At 41.9% G+C, this 20,940-nt stretch overlaps 1 protein-coding gene across 2 annotated transcripts in view; it reads right to left on the bottom strand.

Moving 5' to 3' along the window:
* Nucleotides 1-1,087: 1,087 nt before the first annotated feature.
* gask1a (golgi associated kinase 1A) overlaps nucleotides 1,088-20,940 on the bottom strand; it is a 42,622-nt gene continuing 22,769 nt past the window's right edge. Inside the window, exons 2-6 of one of the 2 annotated variants that reach the window (XM_047597658.1) lie at nucleotides 19,680-20,786; nucleotides 18,445-18,852; nucleotides 5,965-6,087; nucleotides 3,727-3,830; nucleotides 1,088-2,408 (exon numbers count right to left, since the gene is read on the bottom strand). In XM_047597658.1, the coding sequence (XP_047453614.1) occupies nucleotides 2,204-2,408; nucleotides 3,727-3,830; nucleotides 5,965-6,087; nucleotides 18,445-18,852; nucleotides 19,680-20,786 (1,947 nt within the window). In that variant the 3' untranslated portion in view covers nucleotides 1,088-2,203. Of the gene's footprint in view, nucleotides 2,409-3,726; nucleotides 3,831-5,964; nucleotides 6,088-18,444; nucleotides 18,883-19,679; nucleotides 20,787-20,940 lie in introns of both variants that reach the window. The other variant, XM_047597657.1, reaches the window with a different exon arrangement.

Here is a 20,940-nt window from a genome sequence, read left to right as displayed (position 1 = left end):
GTGTGTGTTGTAGTGATGAGAAGTGATGAGGGGAGTTTAGATGACAAACTATGGTATAAAATACGTTTATTGAAGGGAATGCGCAATGTATACACATATAATATATGCAGCTGTCACTACTCTGTCTCTGAGATAGAGTCCGTATGTGAGAACACGTGGTTCACACATGGACTAATGTGAGCTACTTTAGCTACCATGTGCTAACACGACAGAAAGGTTATTGTACATGATAACCACTAATATTTCGATTTCAATGTTCGGCTTGGAAACACACACTTGTGAGTATATTTAAATGTATTGTTTATGATAGTGATAATACCGTGTGTTTTGTAGATGTATTATTTGGATTACCCCTAATCGCGGTGAATGTTAGCGTTAGCATATACATGCATTGTTCCATTGACGTTAGCCGGAAGCTAACGCATCTTTGTCTAGCGGTATTTTCCGTATATAAAAGTATTTGTTTATATGTTTTGTTTGTCCAGTGTTTCTCAAGTAAAGACTCTAAGCGGATCCTCTGAGTCTTTCTGAGTTTTTCTTGGGACCTGTTGTCTATCTGCCCAGCTGTGTTAGCAGGGTCAGAATAAATCCAGATAATTAACTCTGCAGATTTAATTGCGAGGGTTAAATTTCAAAGATGGGTGGATCACAGTAATGGTGCATGACCTTTGAATATATTAAATCCTAAATACACCTTTATTAAACATAATTACTTCTATCAACTTTTTTATTGCGAGCCTGTGCTTTTTTTTTCTTCTTCACCCATTCATGCATTAGTTGAGGTCTAGCGTCACATTTTAAATCCAGCTCCCACTGATTTTTGTCCTTTCTCTCTGCACAGGACCCTGCTATACTGAAACACGTCCTCTAGCCATAACACGTGAAGGCTTTACCCTGGATGTATAAATGCAAAGTATGAAATAATCCACATGGGGTTTAATGAACCAAACCATAAATGAGCAAAAACCAACAGCGTCCTGCACACTTTGATGGCTGTTTGACAAAAGTGTGTGTGTGGGGGGAGGTGGGAGTGGTATTCAATGTAAAAGAGATCAAGTGGGGATAAAGAGAGGATCACACATTTGAACCATTTCTCATTAGAGCCATTTATTCAGTGATGAAAGAGGGAGCCATAGAAAATGTCATTAATCCACGAGCTACCAATATGTGTGGAATTTTAATAAGGCATAAAACAGCTTCAAGTGATATCGTTTGTGCTCTTCATAAGACCCACATAGCAAATGAATGTTTTGTGACAGTTCGGCTTTAGGAATGTGTCACTCAGACGGAAAAGCCTCAGCTCCGTTCTTTCCTTGAAGACGCTTGATTTTTATCCAGTTTTCTGCCTTTTCTATCACCCTTCGCTTCTCCACGCTGCGGTGCATTTTGACAATGTGCAAAGACAGGCTTTGACGCAACACACACATACACACACACACACACACACACACACATATATATATTTATATATTTGGTCCATTTTTATCAAAAGGCTTCCAGGATCCGGTCCAGAAGCTAATTGCTGACAGCCATTTTTAATCCCTCGATTAAAAGCTTATCTCATAAAAACAGACATCCAAATCAAACGCTCAATCGGCTGCTAGTTCCATGTACAACATTAAAATAGAGAGGGGGAAAAAAAATTATTTCCATTAAACCGCTTGGGAAAAAAAACGAGTGCTTGCTGTCGTCGGTGGAAATGGGGGATTAACTGTCTCACATTTTGTTTTTGTGAAGGGACATTTGGTGAGATGCAGATTGCAGAGTTGAATTAAAATCACAATGATGTTTGGTGCATCCCGAACAACAGACACAGCTACAGCTACAGCTACAGGGGGAATTTCACATGGCGCAGGCGATCGAATCATTTGCATCAATTAGACTTTGAGGACATTGGATCCGGGGTGTATTTTGCTTCATGACAGTCCAGAGGAGACAACACACTGACACACGCGTTACTGTGAGGGTTATGTTTGATCCTGCTTCCAGAGCTGAATCGTCTCGGCAAGAAAAACAAATGAAACGCGGTTCAAGCAACGACTTTTTAGTATTGTCATAAACAGCACAGAAACCTAATTTTCTGCCTATCTAATCGTGATACTTCCTTTTAGTAACAAACTAATAAAAATATATAAAAACAGATTTGCAAATTCCTTTCTGATGTCGTGCCAGGTGCATCAATGAAATGCATTGGCATTTTCGGTCACAGGTCCCCCTTGAGACGGAGCTTTTTGTCCCTGATGTGCTGGAGGAGAATCTGCCCCCTCTGCTCCACCGTGCGGATGAGAGGCCTGAGACCGCTGGCGCCTCCACGGCTGTCCCAGAATTCCCTGTCCGTGTAAAGGGAGCGTAGAAGAAGACTTTCCAGACAGCCCGAGTGGAGCACGGACACGGCTTTCTCTGGAAACCTGACAAGAGAAACAACACGGGATTCAATGTGTTGTTGGTTCAGGATTAAAAAAAAAAGGCGCTTCTAAACACACAGGGTGAGACTGCGTCACTGCGAGGTGTGGTGAAGATGGAAATGTGCGAAAAAATGAAGCGAAAAATAAAAAAGGTGTGCTGTGTGTTTTTTTTGTTGCTGTTTTTTTTAGGGTGACCAGACATCTCTGATTTCTGGGGAAGTCGACAGTCGGCTATAAAAGTGTCCCCAATTTTAGCTTTTTATGGACAAGAAAAAATGTTGCGCACAGACTACAATTATTACGGTAGCCAGTTGCAAACAGATATAGCAGTTTAAATACGATTAAATATGAATTAATGTGTCAAAATAAATGAAACTGTAATTGGCTGTTTCTTCAGTTCACCTTGATAATCTGTTTTACTACTAGTGTGGAATTATTCTACAATATTTACTCATAATCACAGTAAAATAGTCCATCCTTAGTCAGTTCACTGCATTAATTCCTCTCCTCAACCAGTAGAAAATGTAGTGAACACGTGATTATGAATGAAAAAAAACTACTGTCAGAATTTTGAAAGATACCATGATATACATTTTTGCTGTTATCTCTGACGGTTGGCACTTTCTTATAAACCAATTCAACCTAATGGCTCTCACCTGACGTGTATGACCACGTCACTGTTACTCCCACATAAAGTCCACCTAAAAGATTTCACTGACTTGCATTTCATTGGTTGATGGGGTTTTTTAGTCCAACCTCACTCCGCAAATGAATGTGTAGACGTGGAAGTCGGTCTGGCTTCCAGGGTGCACCTAACCAGGTTTCATTTAATGTAGCTCCCTGCTCCCCAGTGACGACAAATAACACCAGACTTTAACATGCTATTTTTACTCAGTTTCAAGTCCAGGCTTAAGATGTTTAAGAGATTTTACTTCTAGCTGTTTAGTAATCCTAAATGACAGACAAGGGGGGATTTCTATCAAACCTGAACCATCCAGCATATTGAATAGCGCGCTAATTGAAAGCACACTAATCTAATCAGACAGACGCCGCAACAAAAACCATAACAAGCTTCCGATGGACGTTTCTGTGCTGCTCGCTTGAAAGGCTTTTTCACCAGGGAAATATGCCGTTTTATTTTCCCCTGAAAACATATCAGCACATCAGTGTTTCTACCTGCTGTGAGGCAAAATGAGTTTGTGCATCTGTGTGGTGTAATGTGTAGATGGTCTCTGCTGAAATGGAGAGTAACAACAATAATAATAATAATATCTCTCTCTGTGTGACATGTTGCATGCTGCACACAGTGTTTTGTACTCACTCATCAATGCCCTCAACGAGCCTGAAGTTGAGGTTGTCGGTGGTCTGCTGGGGTCTGCCGGCGTTGTCTATGAAAACCAGTCTGGAGGGATCGGTCTTCCTCACCTGAACGCACACAGACACACAATAATTATAATTACGCGGAATCCTGGTGACAGATTGAGATGTTATTTTCAGCATCTGACCTCTTTCGCTCGTGAAAAGAAACAGTTATTTTCACAGCGCCTTTCAAAGACAAACACGACGCGATATAAAAAGGCAGATAATCGAAGGGATGAAAATGGAGTTCGGTTACGGCGCACACCGTGAAAACATACTCTCACATATAACTCAATAAAGCGCAGAACTAAAAGAAGTTGGAGCAGAACTCTGGGACTTCGTTCCAGATAAAACTGAACTGGTCCAAGTTCAGTGTGTGAACCGTGAGCAGACAGTTCCCAGACCACCAGAGAGGCTTGGATGGTTCACACACCAGACATTCAACAGACATTCAGCACTGAGAAAGCAACAGTAGGAGGATAACACGAGTTCTCTGGCACAAGAAAACCGACGTAAAGATACATTTTCCAGGTCTTAGCTGCAGCTTTTAATCCGCGGCTCTTTGGTTTGTCTTTGCTGGTTTGATTCAGTCTTACAGATCTCATTGCAACTAGCTGGTGAACACTGTGCAAGTTTATTTACCCACTGAATGAGTCACCTTGGAAATCATTGCAACATCACACTGGTAGCATTGGCAGCTCAAGTCTGAGGCTGTTGTTTTCGTGGGCAATTACTCAAATTAGTGGTGCATTTTATTCATTTTGCATCAGAAAATTGAGGATATTCATGAAAAGAGGCAAATGGAAACACCGGTTGCTGTCATTACCAGTGAACAACAAGGAGCCGTTATTAAGTTCTAGCTGCTGCTGACTGCTAAGTTGGTCCAATAACAGATGTTTATTCACCATCTTTACCAATATTTCACAGTGCGTTTAACTTATACATCTTTGAAATTAAACAGAGGAGGCTCTGACTGGACAAAACACGACTTAACTGCATCATTATTTTTGTCGAATATATATATTTTTTACCTTAACGAGGTTGCGCAGGCAGCATAAAACTTTTACGTTATTACATTAGTGTTGAAATGTAGCATTAGTCTTAGTTAGCTTTCGTTAGCTCGGTAATTAAAAATATTGTCTATTGGTAAATGGTAATTGGTAAATTGTTTTTATATCGTGCTTTTGGTACTCAAAGCACTTTACTTCCTTCTTTCCTTCCTTATTTACTTCCTTCCATCCTTCTTTACTTCCTTCCCCAAACCTATGATAAAAATCAAAAAATTGAAATCATGAGATAATCATTGCTTATATTAGATACTTTTAAATCTAATATACGCAATTAAGTAAAAACACAGTAGAGTACTTAACTATTTACAGTACTGTTCTGGTTACTGGGATTTTCTTTGCCCTTTGTTCACTGTGATTTTTACAGTAATATTCAAACTACTGTGATTTTGTCTCGAGGACAAGGTCTTACAGCTTTCTCCTGTAAAAATCGGACACAGTAACATTACTGTGTTTACTACAGTACATAACTGTAGATTTCACATCTATGTATTTATTTTGCATATCGTAACTCTGCAGGACTTAAGCAATAATTCTACTAAAGTCTGAGAAGACAAGTGAAGCTGAAAGGCCCCAGAGTCAATGACAGGAAGAGAAAGTTCCACCTGTGATTTTCTCGCTCACAGGCCGTATCTATTCTTATACCAACGCGCACGCGCAACACAATCAGCCCCTCTCCGGAAACATGTTGCAGCCTGAGAGCTCGTTCTCAAGTTGTGAAATAAAACACGTACATCAAGAGCGCCAAGACTTTAATGCACACTGCCGTCGTATCATTTAAATATAGATCCACTGTCTCGCGTTGACACGGAAGAAGCAAGAAAAACAACAACGGGGCAATCAATGATGGATTCAATTTGCTTCATCCCCACGGTAATGAATAACGATCTGACAACAACAGAAAGAAGACAAATGCTTTTAAAGTTTTGATATTAAACAATTCAGCGTGGCAGGGAGAACGTATCTTCTTTGTTCCCAACAAATCAATGGCACGCAGATCAGTAAACTTCTGAACTGACTGGGGCTAATTCATTATTGCAAGTACAGAGAAAACGCCTCGTAGTGTCTCAGGACATAAATCACTTTGTGCACAGAAAGGAAGTAAAGAGTTTACTGTCGGAGAGGATGCGTACCAGGATGTGGACCAGCAGCAGGTCCTTGGTGTGGCCACATCTGGCGTTCAGTAAATTCTCCACACAGAGCTCCGTTGGATCAGGAGTGAAACCACAGCAGTACCTGTCCAGACGGTCGTTCACCTGAAAAACAAATAACATGAGCAGAGTAACTGTTAGTAATAACTTTAACAAGTCAAAAGTGCTTCTTTTAGGCACGAAAACAAACAGGAAGAAAGAAAAAAGAAAAACTGTTGAATGAAAGTGATGAAGGCCCGATGACAGTTTACAAGTTGTTTGAAGATGAAAAGGATTTCATATTTTGAAATATTACAAAGGTGCTAGAAACTAATTGGCATCAGCAGTGGGAGGCATCGCCGGTGTTTGTTGTTGTCGGAATAACTGACTCAAAGGAATACTTTCGAGAGGGCAAATGCTAGGTGGAATTACTGAGGACCATTTTATAATGATATGAACCTTGTCTTTAGCTTTCAGAAGCTGCATGCTAGTTTAAATGAGCATGAGATGGAGGTTTTTATCCATCCTTTAATAGTTAATAATTTCTTCAGAAGACTGTAGCATAATGTGTATTTTGTTGGACTGATATTAAAGGATATAAGTGCTTCTCTTTCCAGTGAAACCAAGTCTTTTGTGACACAATGATTTGAACTAAAAATCTGAAAAATGGCAAAAGCAGACTACCAGTGACTAATAACATGAGCAGAGTAACTGTTAGTAATAACTTTAACAAGTCAAAAGTGCTTCTACTGAGCAGACTACTCAGTCCTCACTGATTTCCACTGTAAGTCTTGTTGAAAGTAGCAGCCGGTGTCTCAGTTACTGTGCTGAGATCTGCTGCTGCTCTCAGTCAGACACATAATCAGTTATTAGTGTAAAAACAGACTCAGATTTAGTGTGTGTGTGTTCACGTGAGATCACATGGATGACATGAACATTGGTGGTCAGGACTGAACGGAGGTCTAAAACTATAATCCAGAGCCTGGATGAGAGTATGAACCACATACTGTCCATATTAAAAAATATATATATCGATGTGATAATATATCGCGATATTTTTTCTTCTGAGACAATATCGGTTTTGAACGTCATCGATTTCAAAAGAAAAGGTTGTGTTTTCCTTCCTTCCTTACTTCATTCTTTAATTCCTTGCGTCCTTACTTCCTTCTTTCCTTCTTTACTTCTTTATTTACTTCCTCTCTTCCTTCTTAACTTCCTTTACTTCCTTACTTCTTTTTTTACTTCCTTCCATCTTTACTTCGTTCTTTACTTCTTTCCTTCCTTCTTTAATTCCTTCCTTACTTCTTTACTTCCTTACTTCCTTCTTTACATGCTGAAAAAGAATTGTTTTTTGACTCAATTTATCCATTTAATTATCACTGATGTCATCTCATGTACATATATACAATTTGCATTTTAAGCTGAGTTTAAATTTTTTCGGTGAATTATGTAGAACATTTCAATATATTTCAGTATCATGATATCGCAATATTGTATCGTGACTCAAGTATCGTGATACGTATTGTATCTTATCGATAACCACCCCTAGTCCATATCGCCATAAATGTAGGCATAAAGTTGGGGTTAGGATATGACTAAGAAATTCACCCCAACATGACATCTGCTGAAGAGATTTGTAATCTTACTGACTCACTGGTCTGATGTGTGAATTGATTCTGATCACAGGTTTCTGCTGTTTGGGCTTTGCAGAGTTTACGCCGACACAATGAACTCTCTGTTTCTGCTGAACCAAATTAGATTTTCACTCTGAGAATGTTATAGGAACCCAGACAGGAGAAGTCATGTCAAATGTCAAATTAATGTCAAGTTTGCAAAACTGGATTAAATTGGACCATCTTGTTCTGACGGAGGAGCTGGTAGAAGAACCGGGTGCTTCAGAATCGTTGGGAAAGTTCCTATGGTGGAAAGGTTTATAGATCTCACGAGCTGAGACTCATACAAGCTTACTGCCAATAGAAATGACAAACATATAACAAATATACACCGATCAGCCATAACATTAAAACCACTTACAGTAGAAGTAAATAACATTGACTGTCATGTGACAATTCAGTGTTCTGCTGGGAAACGTTTGAACCTGGCATTCATGTGGATGTTACTTAGACATGTACTACCCACCTAGACCACACCAGACCAGGTTACTTATATGTATAAGTATCTGTGGGATGATCCACAGAGGCTCCTCCCCTCAACCTATAGGACCAAAAGACCCCCACTAACAATATCCTGTTACCAGACACCACATGTCACCCTCAGAAGACCCATGTCCATTCTCTAATGAGACACAACTGTTTTGTAGACACAAAGGAGACCTATACAGTATTAGAAAGGTGGTCATAATGTTATGCCTGATCAGTTTATGACTCATTTTGTAGTGACAGTGTGGGTATAGAGAATCAGAACCCGGAGCGAGTTCTCCCACTCTGCAGCTGGTGAGATGATTAACAATTACAGAGGATCTCGTCAAGAGCAGGGCCATGTGATTTGTTCTCTGGCGTTTAAGTGGGAAACTGATTAAGCGAGAAACAAACCGGTGCCACCTTGATGAGATCAGCTCTCGAGTCGACTGCGGGGTTAGGCTGCATGTGAGTGTTTGTGTGCACAAGCAGAGACTCACACGACCCCGGTGCCTTCAGGTCAACACAGTGTGTGTGCGTGTGTGTGTGTGAGAGAAAGCGTGAGATGAAGCGTTGCTGTGTTTTCTTGCACAGTTGAAAAATGCACCTCCGCTGTTTCTTCTCACTTGTGCGGCGGTTCTAGGAGACTTCTCACCCTGCCGCCACATTTCACTCCCACACTGATATTGAGCTCGATCCAGGGGCCCTTTGGAGACTGAGCCAATATTGACTTACACTGCCGCTGAACACCAGCAAGCCTCAGGAAAAGACAACATGTGGAGCTCCACTGAGGTCAGAGTCAACACAAAATTAAAGTGGAACACAGTGCAGAGTGTATCCAGGGAGTCTGATACGCTGAAAATCATTTTTTTGCCTGCAAATCTTTAGCACAATGATGGGCGGGCTGCATGGTGAGATGTTTAGTAGATCAATTAACATGGTTATTTCACCTTTATCTACTGTGCAATGCCTATAATTATATGTTCTCTCAGGTCTCAACTGCAGACTGTGCATTTGTAAATGTTATTTTAAGTAAATTTTAAGTTTTAAGTTTATCTATTTCTATTTTAGTACCTTGTTTTCAGACTCTGTAGCCACCTAATGGGCTTGATAAGGCGACATTTCACTGAACTTGTACATTGACAATAAATCTAAAGCTTGTTATAAAGAAATGCGTTATTGTTCTCGAGATAAGCAAGTACGGGGCCAAATGCATCTGTAAATACAGTGAGATGGGCAAAATGTGGATTATCAGATCAAATTAAGGACTTGATGCTCACTTCCAATTTCTGACCAGACACCACACGAGAAAAAAAGTTCTGCCCCGATGATGTGTCGAGAACAAGCTGAGAGAACTCCCAAACAAGTACGTAACAAGCTCAACCGGACTGGAGGTAGGCCCTTGGCCATCTTCGGTTGGTTAGTTTTATATTCTCAGACATGTTCCTTTTTTGAGTTCTTTTCTTATTCTTTTTATTTCTTATCTAATGTAAAGTATGTAAATACACACTCTCTATTGGCACTCAAAGAACTTTACAGTCAATGACGCATCTGCTCTCTCCTTCATACAAGCGCACACACAAATAATCCAGAGGGAGTGACATTGGGTTCATTGCACAACAAACCTTGTGACGGGAATTTATGATGAGGAGGACAGAAGAGGAGAGCACAGTGTCAGAAGTTTTCATTTTATAGTAGTTCTTTATAGTTAAACAATAATTTATTTGAAATGGTCTTATTATTTTACTTATGTCTTTTCATTCAACAATTTTGCATATTTTATATGATTGTGTCCTCTGTTTGTTTTTTCTTTTGTTGTATTAGCTCAGCTATATATAATAAATGAGGCTACTACCTCACTATACTTCTGATTTTAATAAATAAATAAATTACTCTGAGCTCTTGTATTCTTTATGAAGCTATGATTTGAAATACACTACTTTTTTTTAGGTTTATCAGACACGTTTTAACACAAAGTATCGGATCGATATCGCCAAACTACTGGGTGTCAATTTGTGTGCAAAAAAAAAAAGAGCCCCCGCCCATGCTAGCAGACGTAAATGCAGAAATACTTTTACTACTTACTAATACTTGAGAAATACGTAAGTCACGAGCTTGGTGGAGGGTTACTAAACTTTTGCTGCTTTTTGAAAGCTAACGTGTAGAGGTGTTTTCCCAGCTGCAGGCAGCACTACTCACAACCCTCACGCTCCAGATCCCACTGCAACAGCTGTCATGTGAACAAGAGAATTACTAATGTTAGTCACCTATCGAGCAGAAACAGCAACTTCCACACCTGTCTCTCTCAGAGGTAGCTCCACTTTGTCATCCTAAATGTGGATTCAAGCACGTCTTTTTTTTTCTTTCCCTCCCTCCTCTCCCTCAATAATCTACCTGCTTTTCTTTATCTGGGAAATTCAGTTTTTTTTTGTTTTTTTTTTTACCCCTCGTGGTGTGACTTCTGAGGTTACTAGGCAACCAACACAGACTCCAAGAAGTCACTGGGTTTATGAAAGAACTAGACTTATAAACAGTATAATATACAAACAATTTCTTTGTTATTTTTTTAAGGATTTAATCATTTTCACCTCAAAACAATCTATCTAAACCAAATGAGTCAGGACCAAGATCCACAAGTGTAAAACTAAAAAGAATGGACATAAGCTGGGTCCTTTTCTGGCATTTTTCAGTTTCGACAGTCGGCCTCTTCATCTCGAGGAGCTGCTGAGAGCGTGCGAGGCTCAACCACCTACTGAAACTAGCGGCAGATTTCACACCGTTTTTATTTTCTGACTCGCGACACAAGAGACGCTCTCACACTCAAACATCTTCTCCTCTAGTGCCACTCTAAGGACACGAGGACAGCTCGAGAAGATGTTACGCAACAACTGCGGAAAAGTGGATTTTTAGAAATACTTTTTTTTTTTTTCTTGCATTTCAGAAAATAATCACGCTGTTTGCTCCGTGCAGCGCGTGGTGCTGCTGACTCCGAACTTGAGCCGTATTGACTTGAGACTTGGTTTGATCACGCTGTTAAATGATTTCTGAATATAATCCGAGCCCATTGTGAACATGCTGAGTATGCTGAGGTCTTGGTCGATTTTTTTTTTTTTTTTTTTTCCCTCTTGCAGCTATAACAGGAACAGCTAGGTAGCAGTCTGGAGCAGCGACCTTTCAATCTCTAAAACCTGCACACCATATCCTCAGTTTCCCCATCCTCCCCAGGGTGTCCTCCACTGCTGCTGCTGTGTGTGTATGAATGAGTGAGTATGTGTCCTTCACACTGCTCTTCCTGCATCTTTGGTGTCTGGTTCCCTGCTATCAGAGCCAAGGGAGGTGTTAAGGGAGCAGGTAGGAACAAGTGTTCAGAGGCACTCTCATCGGCTCTCAGCAGATCAATAGGAGGCTATTAGAGCTTGGCCCTGTTACAGGGATTGACTTTTGGCAGCAAGAGAGAGACAGAAAGAGAGAGCAGCCTCATGGGTTATTCATATCCAGGCCCCCACACACTGTAGATGGGTGTTAGATACACATTCCATCTGAACAAACAGGTCCAAATTACTCGTGGAGGTTGTAAAATCAGTGGCAGGGTGCAGTGGAAGTGTGGCGTGTCAGAGCGAGCTCGACACTGAGGTGAAATGTGAAAATGATTGTGATGCGTTGAACAATGCAGGGAGGTGTTTTTCCATTTGTTGGAAAACTGAGACTGAAAGAAATAATTTGACACAATATGCTCTTACAGAGTGGAAAACCTCTGGTAATTATAGACCCCTTCACGGCTTGTAAACAATGCGACGTTTTTTGAGGGGCGGGGCTTAATTGGATGAAAAACATCTCAAACATTATAGCCTGTGAACGGCAGTTAGCATATTTAAATGGACTGTTTTGGCACGAATGGACGAGGAAAATGCATATTTTAGAGAATACGTTAATACACTCTGACTCTAACTGATGACTTGACTCTAACTGATGATACATTCACTGACCTCTACACTCTCACTTACTGGATGGACGATTTGACCAAACACAGAGGGGACGAAGTCTCGTCTGTCTTTATCAAGTGAAGCCTCTCCAACAGAGATATTACAAGAAGTAAGTGGAACCACTGTGGAGGGTAACGTAGCAAATGCAACCTCTACTTGGACACCCCTGAAACACGCAACTAACGCAGCATTACCTAGCGGTTAGCATTAGCATTAACATGTAACAAGAATCCCCAAACAATAATTAACTTAACGTGATCGTTACGTTATCCAGGCTGAAACTGATGATGCATTACATATTAATCTGACCTGGTATGAACTGTCTTACTCCAATCATTTTAATCGCCAATGTCAAACCAAAGTTTCTACGACTGGCAGTGTATGTGGTATGTGCTAAAACTTCAAGTTAGTGTTTTTGATTTTTCGGTTTTGGCCCCCAAAATACAGCAAGACAACATTTTTATAGTTGAAAGTGACAGTGTTCGCCTCAAGCCTCCCTCTGTTTTACCTCCAGCTAACGTTGTGACATCACAGTGACTTAGGCCATGAAGGGGTCTACAAGGAAAATGTTACATTCTCTCATATGAAATAGATTTTAACTAAAGCCCTAGCCTAAATGCACAATTCTGGTCTTCTTTAATGTATGCCTATTCTCTTGATGACAGATGTGATCCTCTTGGTCAGTGATGCTACCACCGGTTACAGATCTGTGGAGAGATGCTCTTTACAGATGACTCATTTTATTGCAGCGCGTTTGGAATCCACGCCAAGCTGCAAAACTCCTCTTGAGACTAGGAGCAGGATTTTTTTTTTTTTAGGAAACTTGCTGTTATAAAGTCATCCATAAATGTCTTCTGCCCTTACAGTCTTTCTGCTGGTGCAGGCCCATGTCAGCACACTCTGACCTCCAAGTTTCACTGTGCAGCCACCGTGGTGGTTGAATCACAGACAAAAAGAGCAAATAAAGACTGATGTCTCCATTTTTTTCTTCCTTTTTTCTGATACAGACAAAAGGTATGACAGCGATATGTTACCTAATGTGAAAAACGCATTTCACACACTCAACTTAAAGCTACAGTGCAAGGGTTTTACATATAAAAAACATCTGTTACACTCAAGCCAAATGGGTTCCTAGGTGAATCTGTATTATACATCAGTATACAGTGTACTTTAAACCTGGTGTCTGCAACATTCAGAAAGAAATGCATTTTACTATAACTATCAGCCAGGATCAGCTATGAGCTATGAGGATTGGTGGAGCCTATTCTCTACTAGCGGTCAACAAAAAACATAAAAATAGAATTTAGGAAGCGTCTAACAAAAGTTTCTGCAAAGAAAAAAAGGAAACCAGGTATCCAGAAACCAAACTAACCCTGACGCTGATAATGGAGATAAGGCTATGAGACTGTAAACTGAAGGCATGCATCATATTCACATGTCAACATACTAATTACTCACACTGCCACAAGGGGGAGACAAGAATTGGCAGTTTCCTGCACATGGTTCGAGTTCACCAGTGGATAATCACTGAATGAAAGAGATTCTGTGGAACCAGCTGCTTCAGTAGCAACAGTAGAGTACGGAGATTTCAAGCTGTGGTCTTTTCTCTGTGGCTGAAAGCCACGGGAACCGAACGCATTTGCTTTTTGTTCAATCGCCAGAGAAGGTGCCAATATTCATCGGGTTCTTGACACGGTGTCATTTTTCCGTTCCGCGCTGTTTAATGAGCCATTTACGGAGTCGTTCTTTTGAGGAAGGCCACTGTAACGTGATTCTTTCTTTACTTCCTGGCCCCTGCTGCAGCTGTGGTCCAGCTTCGGTGGCCTTTGTGAATTTCCACAATATGGTTTGTGACTTGTTCAGACAGTTCCTCAACAAGCGGAGCCAAAATTGAAAGTGGCTGAGAAAGATGCGGTGTCCAGAGGTTCTTTTACAACTCGGTTTTCTCTTCAGAGTTTGTGTTTCTAAAGAAATCAATGTAACATTTTTGTTTTGGAGGAATACAATGAGCAATACATACAACAAGATGCATTAAATCAGATATCACATACTTAAACCAGTCCTTAAAGTGAGTGTATGGGGACTTTTCCAGTTTTAAGGTTACAGTTTCTTAAATTAAGTTATTAATCATCTTACAGTGATGTATGTGATATATGTGGTAGGCTAAGGTTACCTCTGGGCTGATCCTTGGGAAATAAATGCATACGAAAGTGAGAACGTGTATATGTTAATAAATCTAAACAAACTAGCTACACAGGACAAGTACACAGTTGACAGTCACCCACCGATTCCACACTCCCACAGTGTTAATCATTTGTATCCCGAACTCCATCAAAGCTGTCAAAAACAATTTTTAAAGGAACTCAGACACCATTTCCTCTGGATAATCACACACCGTTTCCAGCGGCGTAAACACAATTACAGACACACAGCTGGTTTCTTCACAGTGTTTGTAGTCACTGCTTCGTAGTGTGAACATGAAGATTCTGTATGCACATACGAGTGACTGAGCCAGGAGGGAAAACAAACAGAAATGCATCCTGTGCTGTCATGGCACTGAACCTTTGCACCAATGTGCTGCAAAGTCAGCCGCCGAGCACCATTTCAGTCCAATCGCTACACATTTCTTCTGGCAGGACAATTGGTGCCAAAATTGCACACATGCAGGCCCTTTGGGCAGGTAAACCGTTAAAGATCCATCCTTGGTTTACCTCGTCCACATCTATCTATGTCTCTATCTATCTACTCTTGTTAATACTCTGCATGTTCACCAGCCTTTTCTTTCATCACAAAACCAACAGCTCTGGCGAGATCATTAGCGCCTGACACATGCCAGCTCCCCTCAAGGTTTACACCCAAAAGACAAACACCTACACACACACACACGCACAGAAAGTGAGGAACAAAGGCACACACACAAATACCCACACAGAAAGCTGTATTGGATTTTTAATTGAACCAGCAGTACTGCATTCATACCCTCAGACAGTGACACACCAGCACCCAGCACATGAACACTCCTCGTACGTAGTTATTGCTCATTAAGTCGAGCCTTTATGTGGAAATGAGCATGTCAGGTTTGCCCTGCAGTAGAAATACATTATTGGATTTCTGTACATATCTATAGGATACACAGCGAGGAATGCTGTTTTATTACAAGGACACACTGAGGTGTTGCTGCCACTGTATCAAATTCTGATGCAGGATTTGGAAGTTTGCATGTCTCCAGCTCAAAAGACAAAACCAGCACACACAGAGCCTCGGCTTCTGAGCTGGATCTGCTCACTGACTAAGACCTGTGGGTGTGTGCGGTGGTTCAATGTTCTCTCCATGTTTGCACAAGTTTATCCACACGTCTGTCACGGTTGTCGGGAGTCCTATGACATTGTCAAACTCATTTTCTTAAATTCCATAATTTAATTCCTTATAAAAACTGGGTTCTTCTTACCAAAAATGCAGTCCATGCATCAACAGTTTTTCATATATGCTATCCTATAATTTAAATTTAAGTGTCATTTTTATTTAAAAAAAAAACAAAAAAAAACATCCCCAGTCTCCAGTCTGGGACCAACCAAGGATTTTGAGCATTGATTCTTTAAGGCCCTCCTCTTTGTTGGCTGTGTTTGCATGAGAACGGGGTTGTTGAAGTTGAAGTCTGAGGCGGACCATTAACATGAAATTACAAAAATGCCCGACCTCCAAACCCAAAAAGAACTAAAATAACAAGAACATGCGGCTAATCGCTGACGGCCGAGACATTTAAACCCAGTGAACACTAACAACATAACCACATCAGCAGTCTCATTGGAGTAGCGCATGCATCTTGCAGGCTTCCGATGCATTTTGAGTAAGTGCACGGAAAGAGTGGAATTAGGCAGAAGGAATGAAGAAAATTCCCATTTGCTCCGATAAGGCCGATGTCTGTCTCTGTAAAAATGCAAAAACAGCCCGCTCAGTATTTAATATTCTGTCCAGTGGCAGCCTCATTTCCACATGCAAAAAAGCCTTGTGTGCACAGATGTATATAGATAATCAATGTTTGTGCATTATACATACTCCACATTAGCACCACCGCAGCCCTTCGTTAGCCATAGCCCATTAAATGCGGTTTGTTGGGTCACAATTAACTAGATGCCTTTCTGACTGTAGAGCGTAATAACCTGTCAACAGGGTAGCGTGTAATTGCTGCATATTACTACCCCAGCCACATACCATAACCACTGATCTTGTGCTGCTCTCCTGTAATCCTCATTAGGAACAGTTTGCGAGACTTTCTGCTGAGTGGGAGGACGACCGCGAACGTCTTTATCACGCTTACAGTGCGCGTGTGATCAGACGGCTACTACGCTGACACTTATTTCATTTACACATTATGCTGGATCTTTGATCACATCCTCAATTCAGTATCTCGACCAGCAAGGACATCTGGTGCGTGTGTGTGTGTTTTTGTTGCGCGCTTCTGTGAGTGTGAGACCAGACGCGTGTCATTCGCATTCAGCGAGTGTCCACCCTTCCTATTCACTGAGCAAATGAAAGCACCAGTGTGTACAGCGCCGCGCTTTGTGCACTTTGTTGCGAAGCAAATGTCAGCCTAATGCATTCATTGCCTTTATCTAGCTGAGCAGAAATCAGTTTCAGGGAAATGACTGGCAGCGTTTTTTAGAAAGAAATGATGAGGAAGGAAGAGCAGGGACTGATGAGATTGACTTCTGTGCCAGGTGAGGTCATTTGTGCATCAAAAGAACAACATTTTTGAAAAATTGACTCGTTTTAATGAAGTCAAAACATTAGTGAACCTTAAGATGCTGAACTGTGTAGTTGATCCACAGCATCATACTGGGCTCAGACCAAAGGAGTTTCGAGCTGATTTATTCCCCCATGCCCACAATCTGATAATAAATCAGCACAGAGAATCTAATAGCCAAACGTGTCTGTAATTCAGCATTTTAAACATCTATTTAACAACCTATTTAACCAGGGAGAGAGACGGATCTACAAGGACGTGGAGCCGCTGACAATATTGCCAGACAACGGTAAGCATTCAGTCCCTCCAGGCTATTGTTAGCTGGGTATTAACGTAGACAAATATTAAAACTGGCGTTTAAAATCTCACTTCCAGTTCTCTGTGAAGAAAAGAGTCCTCCTGCTTTTCTCACCTCAACTAGAGCGAAGACCATCAGCGCAGTTTCCCCTCAAGTGTGTAAAGCAACCTGATTTCAGATTAGCTTTTTAAGCTGTTTTTAGCAGTTACTATCTACACCGATCAGCCACAACATTAAAACCACTGACAGGAGAAGTGCATCATTTGTGGAATATGTTCCGCAATCCTCAGGGATTTACGACAGGCACCCCCACCCCATAGCAGTAACACTCCTTGTAGGCAGCAGCCACCCCCAGCAGGATGCAGCCTGACACAGACACACACACAAAAGGGTTTAGGACCAGCAGAAGGTGTTGACCTGGCCTCCAAATTCACTACATCCCAAACTCATGAAGTATCTGTGGGATGATTTATCCACAGAGGCCCCTCCCCAAGGGCCCCACCCTCAGAAGGCCCATGTCCATTCTCTGATGAGTCACAACTGTTTTATAGGCACAAGGGAGACCTACACACTACTACTAAGGTGGTCATAATGTTATGCCTGATTGGTGTGAACGGATTGTTGGTATCTTTGAATTTACTAAGTAACCTAGCATGTTGAAATAATTTAGCTGGTAACTGATAACTCAGCTACGACCAGAAAGGCCAGAACTGTGTAATTTAACAAAAACGGACAAAAGTGTCAGCAGTCTTTGCTTTGGAGAAGGTCAACCTGTAAAAAAAAAAAAGAAAGAAAATCTGCAGACTTCTATTCAGTCTTGTCCCCTGCTCTGGAAACATTTCTCACCAGGAAGTGAAGCTCCAGTCACAGCGTGGAAGCATCGTGTCAGTGTGATGGTATTGACACTGCCATTAAAACAGTTTTGTCTGTTCCTTCGTCCTCATATTACACGTGGAAACTGAAACTGCTCCCGCACATGCAACTTAAATTTGACGCTGGAGGCATTTCAAGTTCTCCCACTCCTCCGCCAGTCATTACCGCTTTCAGCACGCCAGCATCATCTGTATTCATATCTTTTCTCTGCAGGTCTGCAGTGAAACTTGGGGAATTATTTGTTTAATAACACTTCATTTCATACTATGAAGGTTAAATCCTCCAATCAATGAACCAATCCTAAGAGAGCCATTCCTCAGTTAGAAAACATTTATTTTAATCCTCAACCAATATTAAAAGATCATACCACTTGTGTGTGTGTGTGTGTGACTCTATGTCTCTCCTACAGATAACAACCACAGCTGGAGAAAAAATACTTTCTCTTACCTGTAATAAGAAGTCGAAGAGAGCCAGTCTCCCCCACTCTGAATGCTGCACTCCCACGCAGGGAGCTGACCTCAGGTCTGAACTGCGCCCACATCGAGCCTCCAGTAGCTTCTGGTACTGGTCCCAGCTGAGAGGCACCGAGTTCTGGTCATTGTCTTTGTCGGCTAGGTGCTGAATGCCTGGGTCCCACCACACTGCCGGTCTGGGGATACCACTGGTGTACCGGTAGGGCAGAATGTCACTGTGAAAACTCCTCAGCACTGCAGGGAGGCTTCTATTGATCCCCAGCACTCTGTCCAGGTGGAAGGCGAACACCTCAAACCAGTCCTCGGTGCGTTTGATCAGCGAGCAGTGTCCCTGCTTGCAGCGCTCGCTGTGGGAGGCAGCGTGTCCTTGTGCAGACGTGTGCTGATGAGAATCTCTGGTTAGTGACAGCTTCTGTGAAGGAGGAATGCAGTCATGCTGTGTAATGCTCTTTATTCAGTTTAGTGCAGAACAACGCAAATCAAGTGAATAAATTATTTTTTTAATTATAAGCTAATGCTGGAGTCAGACCCACGCCTTCTACACGAACAGGGGCTTTTAAAAACAGGTGGCACCATAGCTCACTAAAACAATATATCCTCATATTAAATCTTATTATTATGACTTCAGCACACATTAATACTTGTGTTAATTCTTTGTCTTTTTTATTTTTCTCCCCGAAATTGGAGGCAGAAGACGTTAACTTTCAGTCAACACTGTCTCAAGAGCAAACGTTTCACATAGAGCGCCACACTGGCTGAGACCTGTCAATCTAAGCCTCCTGTACGCCGTAGGATCCTTCCCTATCGCTCCTGAACCAATCACGAGGCTGCATATTACACACTAACTCTATCAGGTTCCCCGCGATTGGCCAAGAGCCTATTCAGTCCCCAGGTGAAATCCCAGAGGCACGCTGCAGTATTATGGCCACCCTACTGTTGCACAAATAAGACAATATTTGACCCTGTGCATCATTTGAATAGCTTCATATTGAATACAAAATGATAATAATAGTGTGTGTTTATTAGACAAATATAGTAGGTAGGGTTTGGGGTTACTTGGCCTGAAAAATGTTGAAGATTCCTGCCTTACTTAATGGCTAAATAAACACGAATAAAGGCTGAGGTAGTTCACCACAGAGCAGATGGTAACTGTATATAGTTGAAAAAATTACTTATGAATTTGAAATCAAAAGCAGTCAACCTGCATACCTGCGGGTGTGCAGGAGGATCCAGCGCCACTTGCAGCACCTGACCATGAGCAGGCACCCTGGCCTTGCTGGCTACCTCACCCCCGGCAAGGAGCTCCATCTTCTGGATGTCGTCCAAGCTGAGCCATGGAAGAGCCTGGAGATCCGCACTAATCCTGATCCTCCTGTGGTCACTGTCTGGGAAGTCCTGCTCTCTGAAGCTCTGACACCACTCGCTGCCGTCTCTCGTCACGCCTGTCTGGGGTTCGGACAAAGCCCCCCCGCGGTCCAGTGACGCAGAATTCTTCCCCACTTCAGAGGGATCCTCAGAGGGATTGTGGCGTTTCTTGAGATCCCCGGGGGACTTATTTGGAGCCTGCCGCTCCTTACTGACTTTGTCAGATTTCCCAGACTGCTTTGTTGTTTGTCTGTGTTTTTCCAAAGCCTGGTGATATCCTGCAAGCTTTGCACTTGTATAGATGCCATGTATTTGTCTATCCCCCCATCTGCCTGCCTGTCTGTCTACAGATTTTTTTTCACTTATTATGGTATCTGCTGGAGCAGGGATATGTTCAGCTGTGGATTTATCCCTTTCAAGATGAATATACGCCTGTGCAGCGTGCCTCACCACAGCACTGTGGTTGCTTGGCTTAATTCTATGCTTTGGCTTTGTGTTGTTGACTGTAAACGCTGGGAGATGTCGATGACTGGTTTGCTTGATGGCGCCAACCGTCTCTTTTCTCTTGCAGGCGATGCCTTTGCATTTGTGGGTATTCCTGCTCTTTTTAATGTTGTTTTTGTCATCGCCAGCAGCTTCCCTGAAAGGTTTAGGTAAGACTGAATGTTTAGAGGTTTCTTTTCCAGCGCCCGTTCTCCAGACACCACTGTGGATGTGACTGAGTGGCTGCTGGAAGGCAGCAGCCGGAGGGGGCTCAAGAAGCCGCGGCCTGGATCTAAACTCCTCAGCGGAGTTTAGAGCTCGGGATGACCGCCGGTCGATGTCAGCGGGCGGCAAAGGAAGGGGCAGAGTGATTGTCATCATGGAGATGGTGAGAAATAGGAGGAAGAGGGGGGAAAGGAGGAGGATCCATTTTTGGCCACAGCAGGATTTTGACCACACTCTCCAGGCCTGCAGGAAAAAAACAGACAAAAAGAAACTCAAGACACAAGTCAGAGTAAGACCAACAGAGCCATAATTACAATGGAGCGGGATCATAAATTTAATTTGAAGCATTGGCACCAAGCAGAAGAGAGCGCTCAGATTCCTGTGGGGTTACCCAAAG

The sequence above is a fragment of the Mugil cephalus genome, chromosome 11 (assembly GCF_022458985.1).
Source record: "Mugil cephalus isolate CIBA_MC_2020 chromosome 11, CIBA_Mcephalus_1.1, whole genome shotgun sequence".
NCBI lineage: Eukaryota > Metazoa > Chordata > Actinopteri > Mugiliformes > Mugilidae > Mugil > Mugil cephalus.
This window is presented reverse-complemented; position numbering and strand designations above follow the sequence as displayed.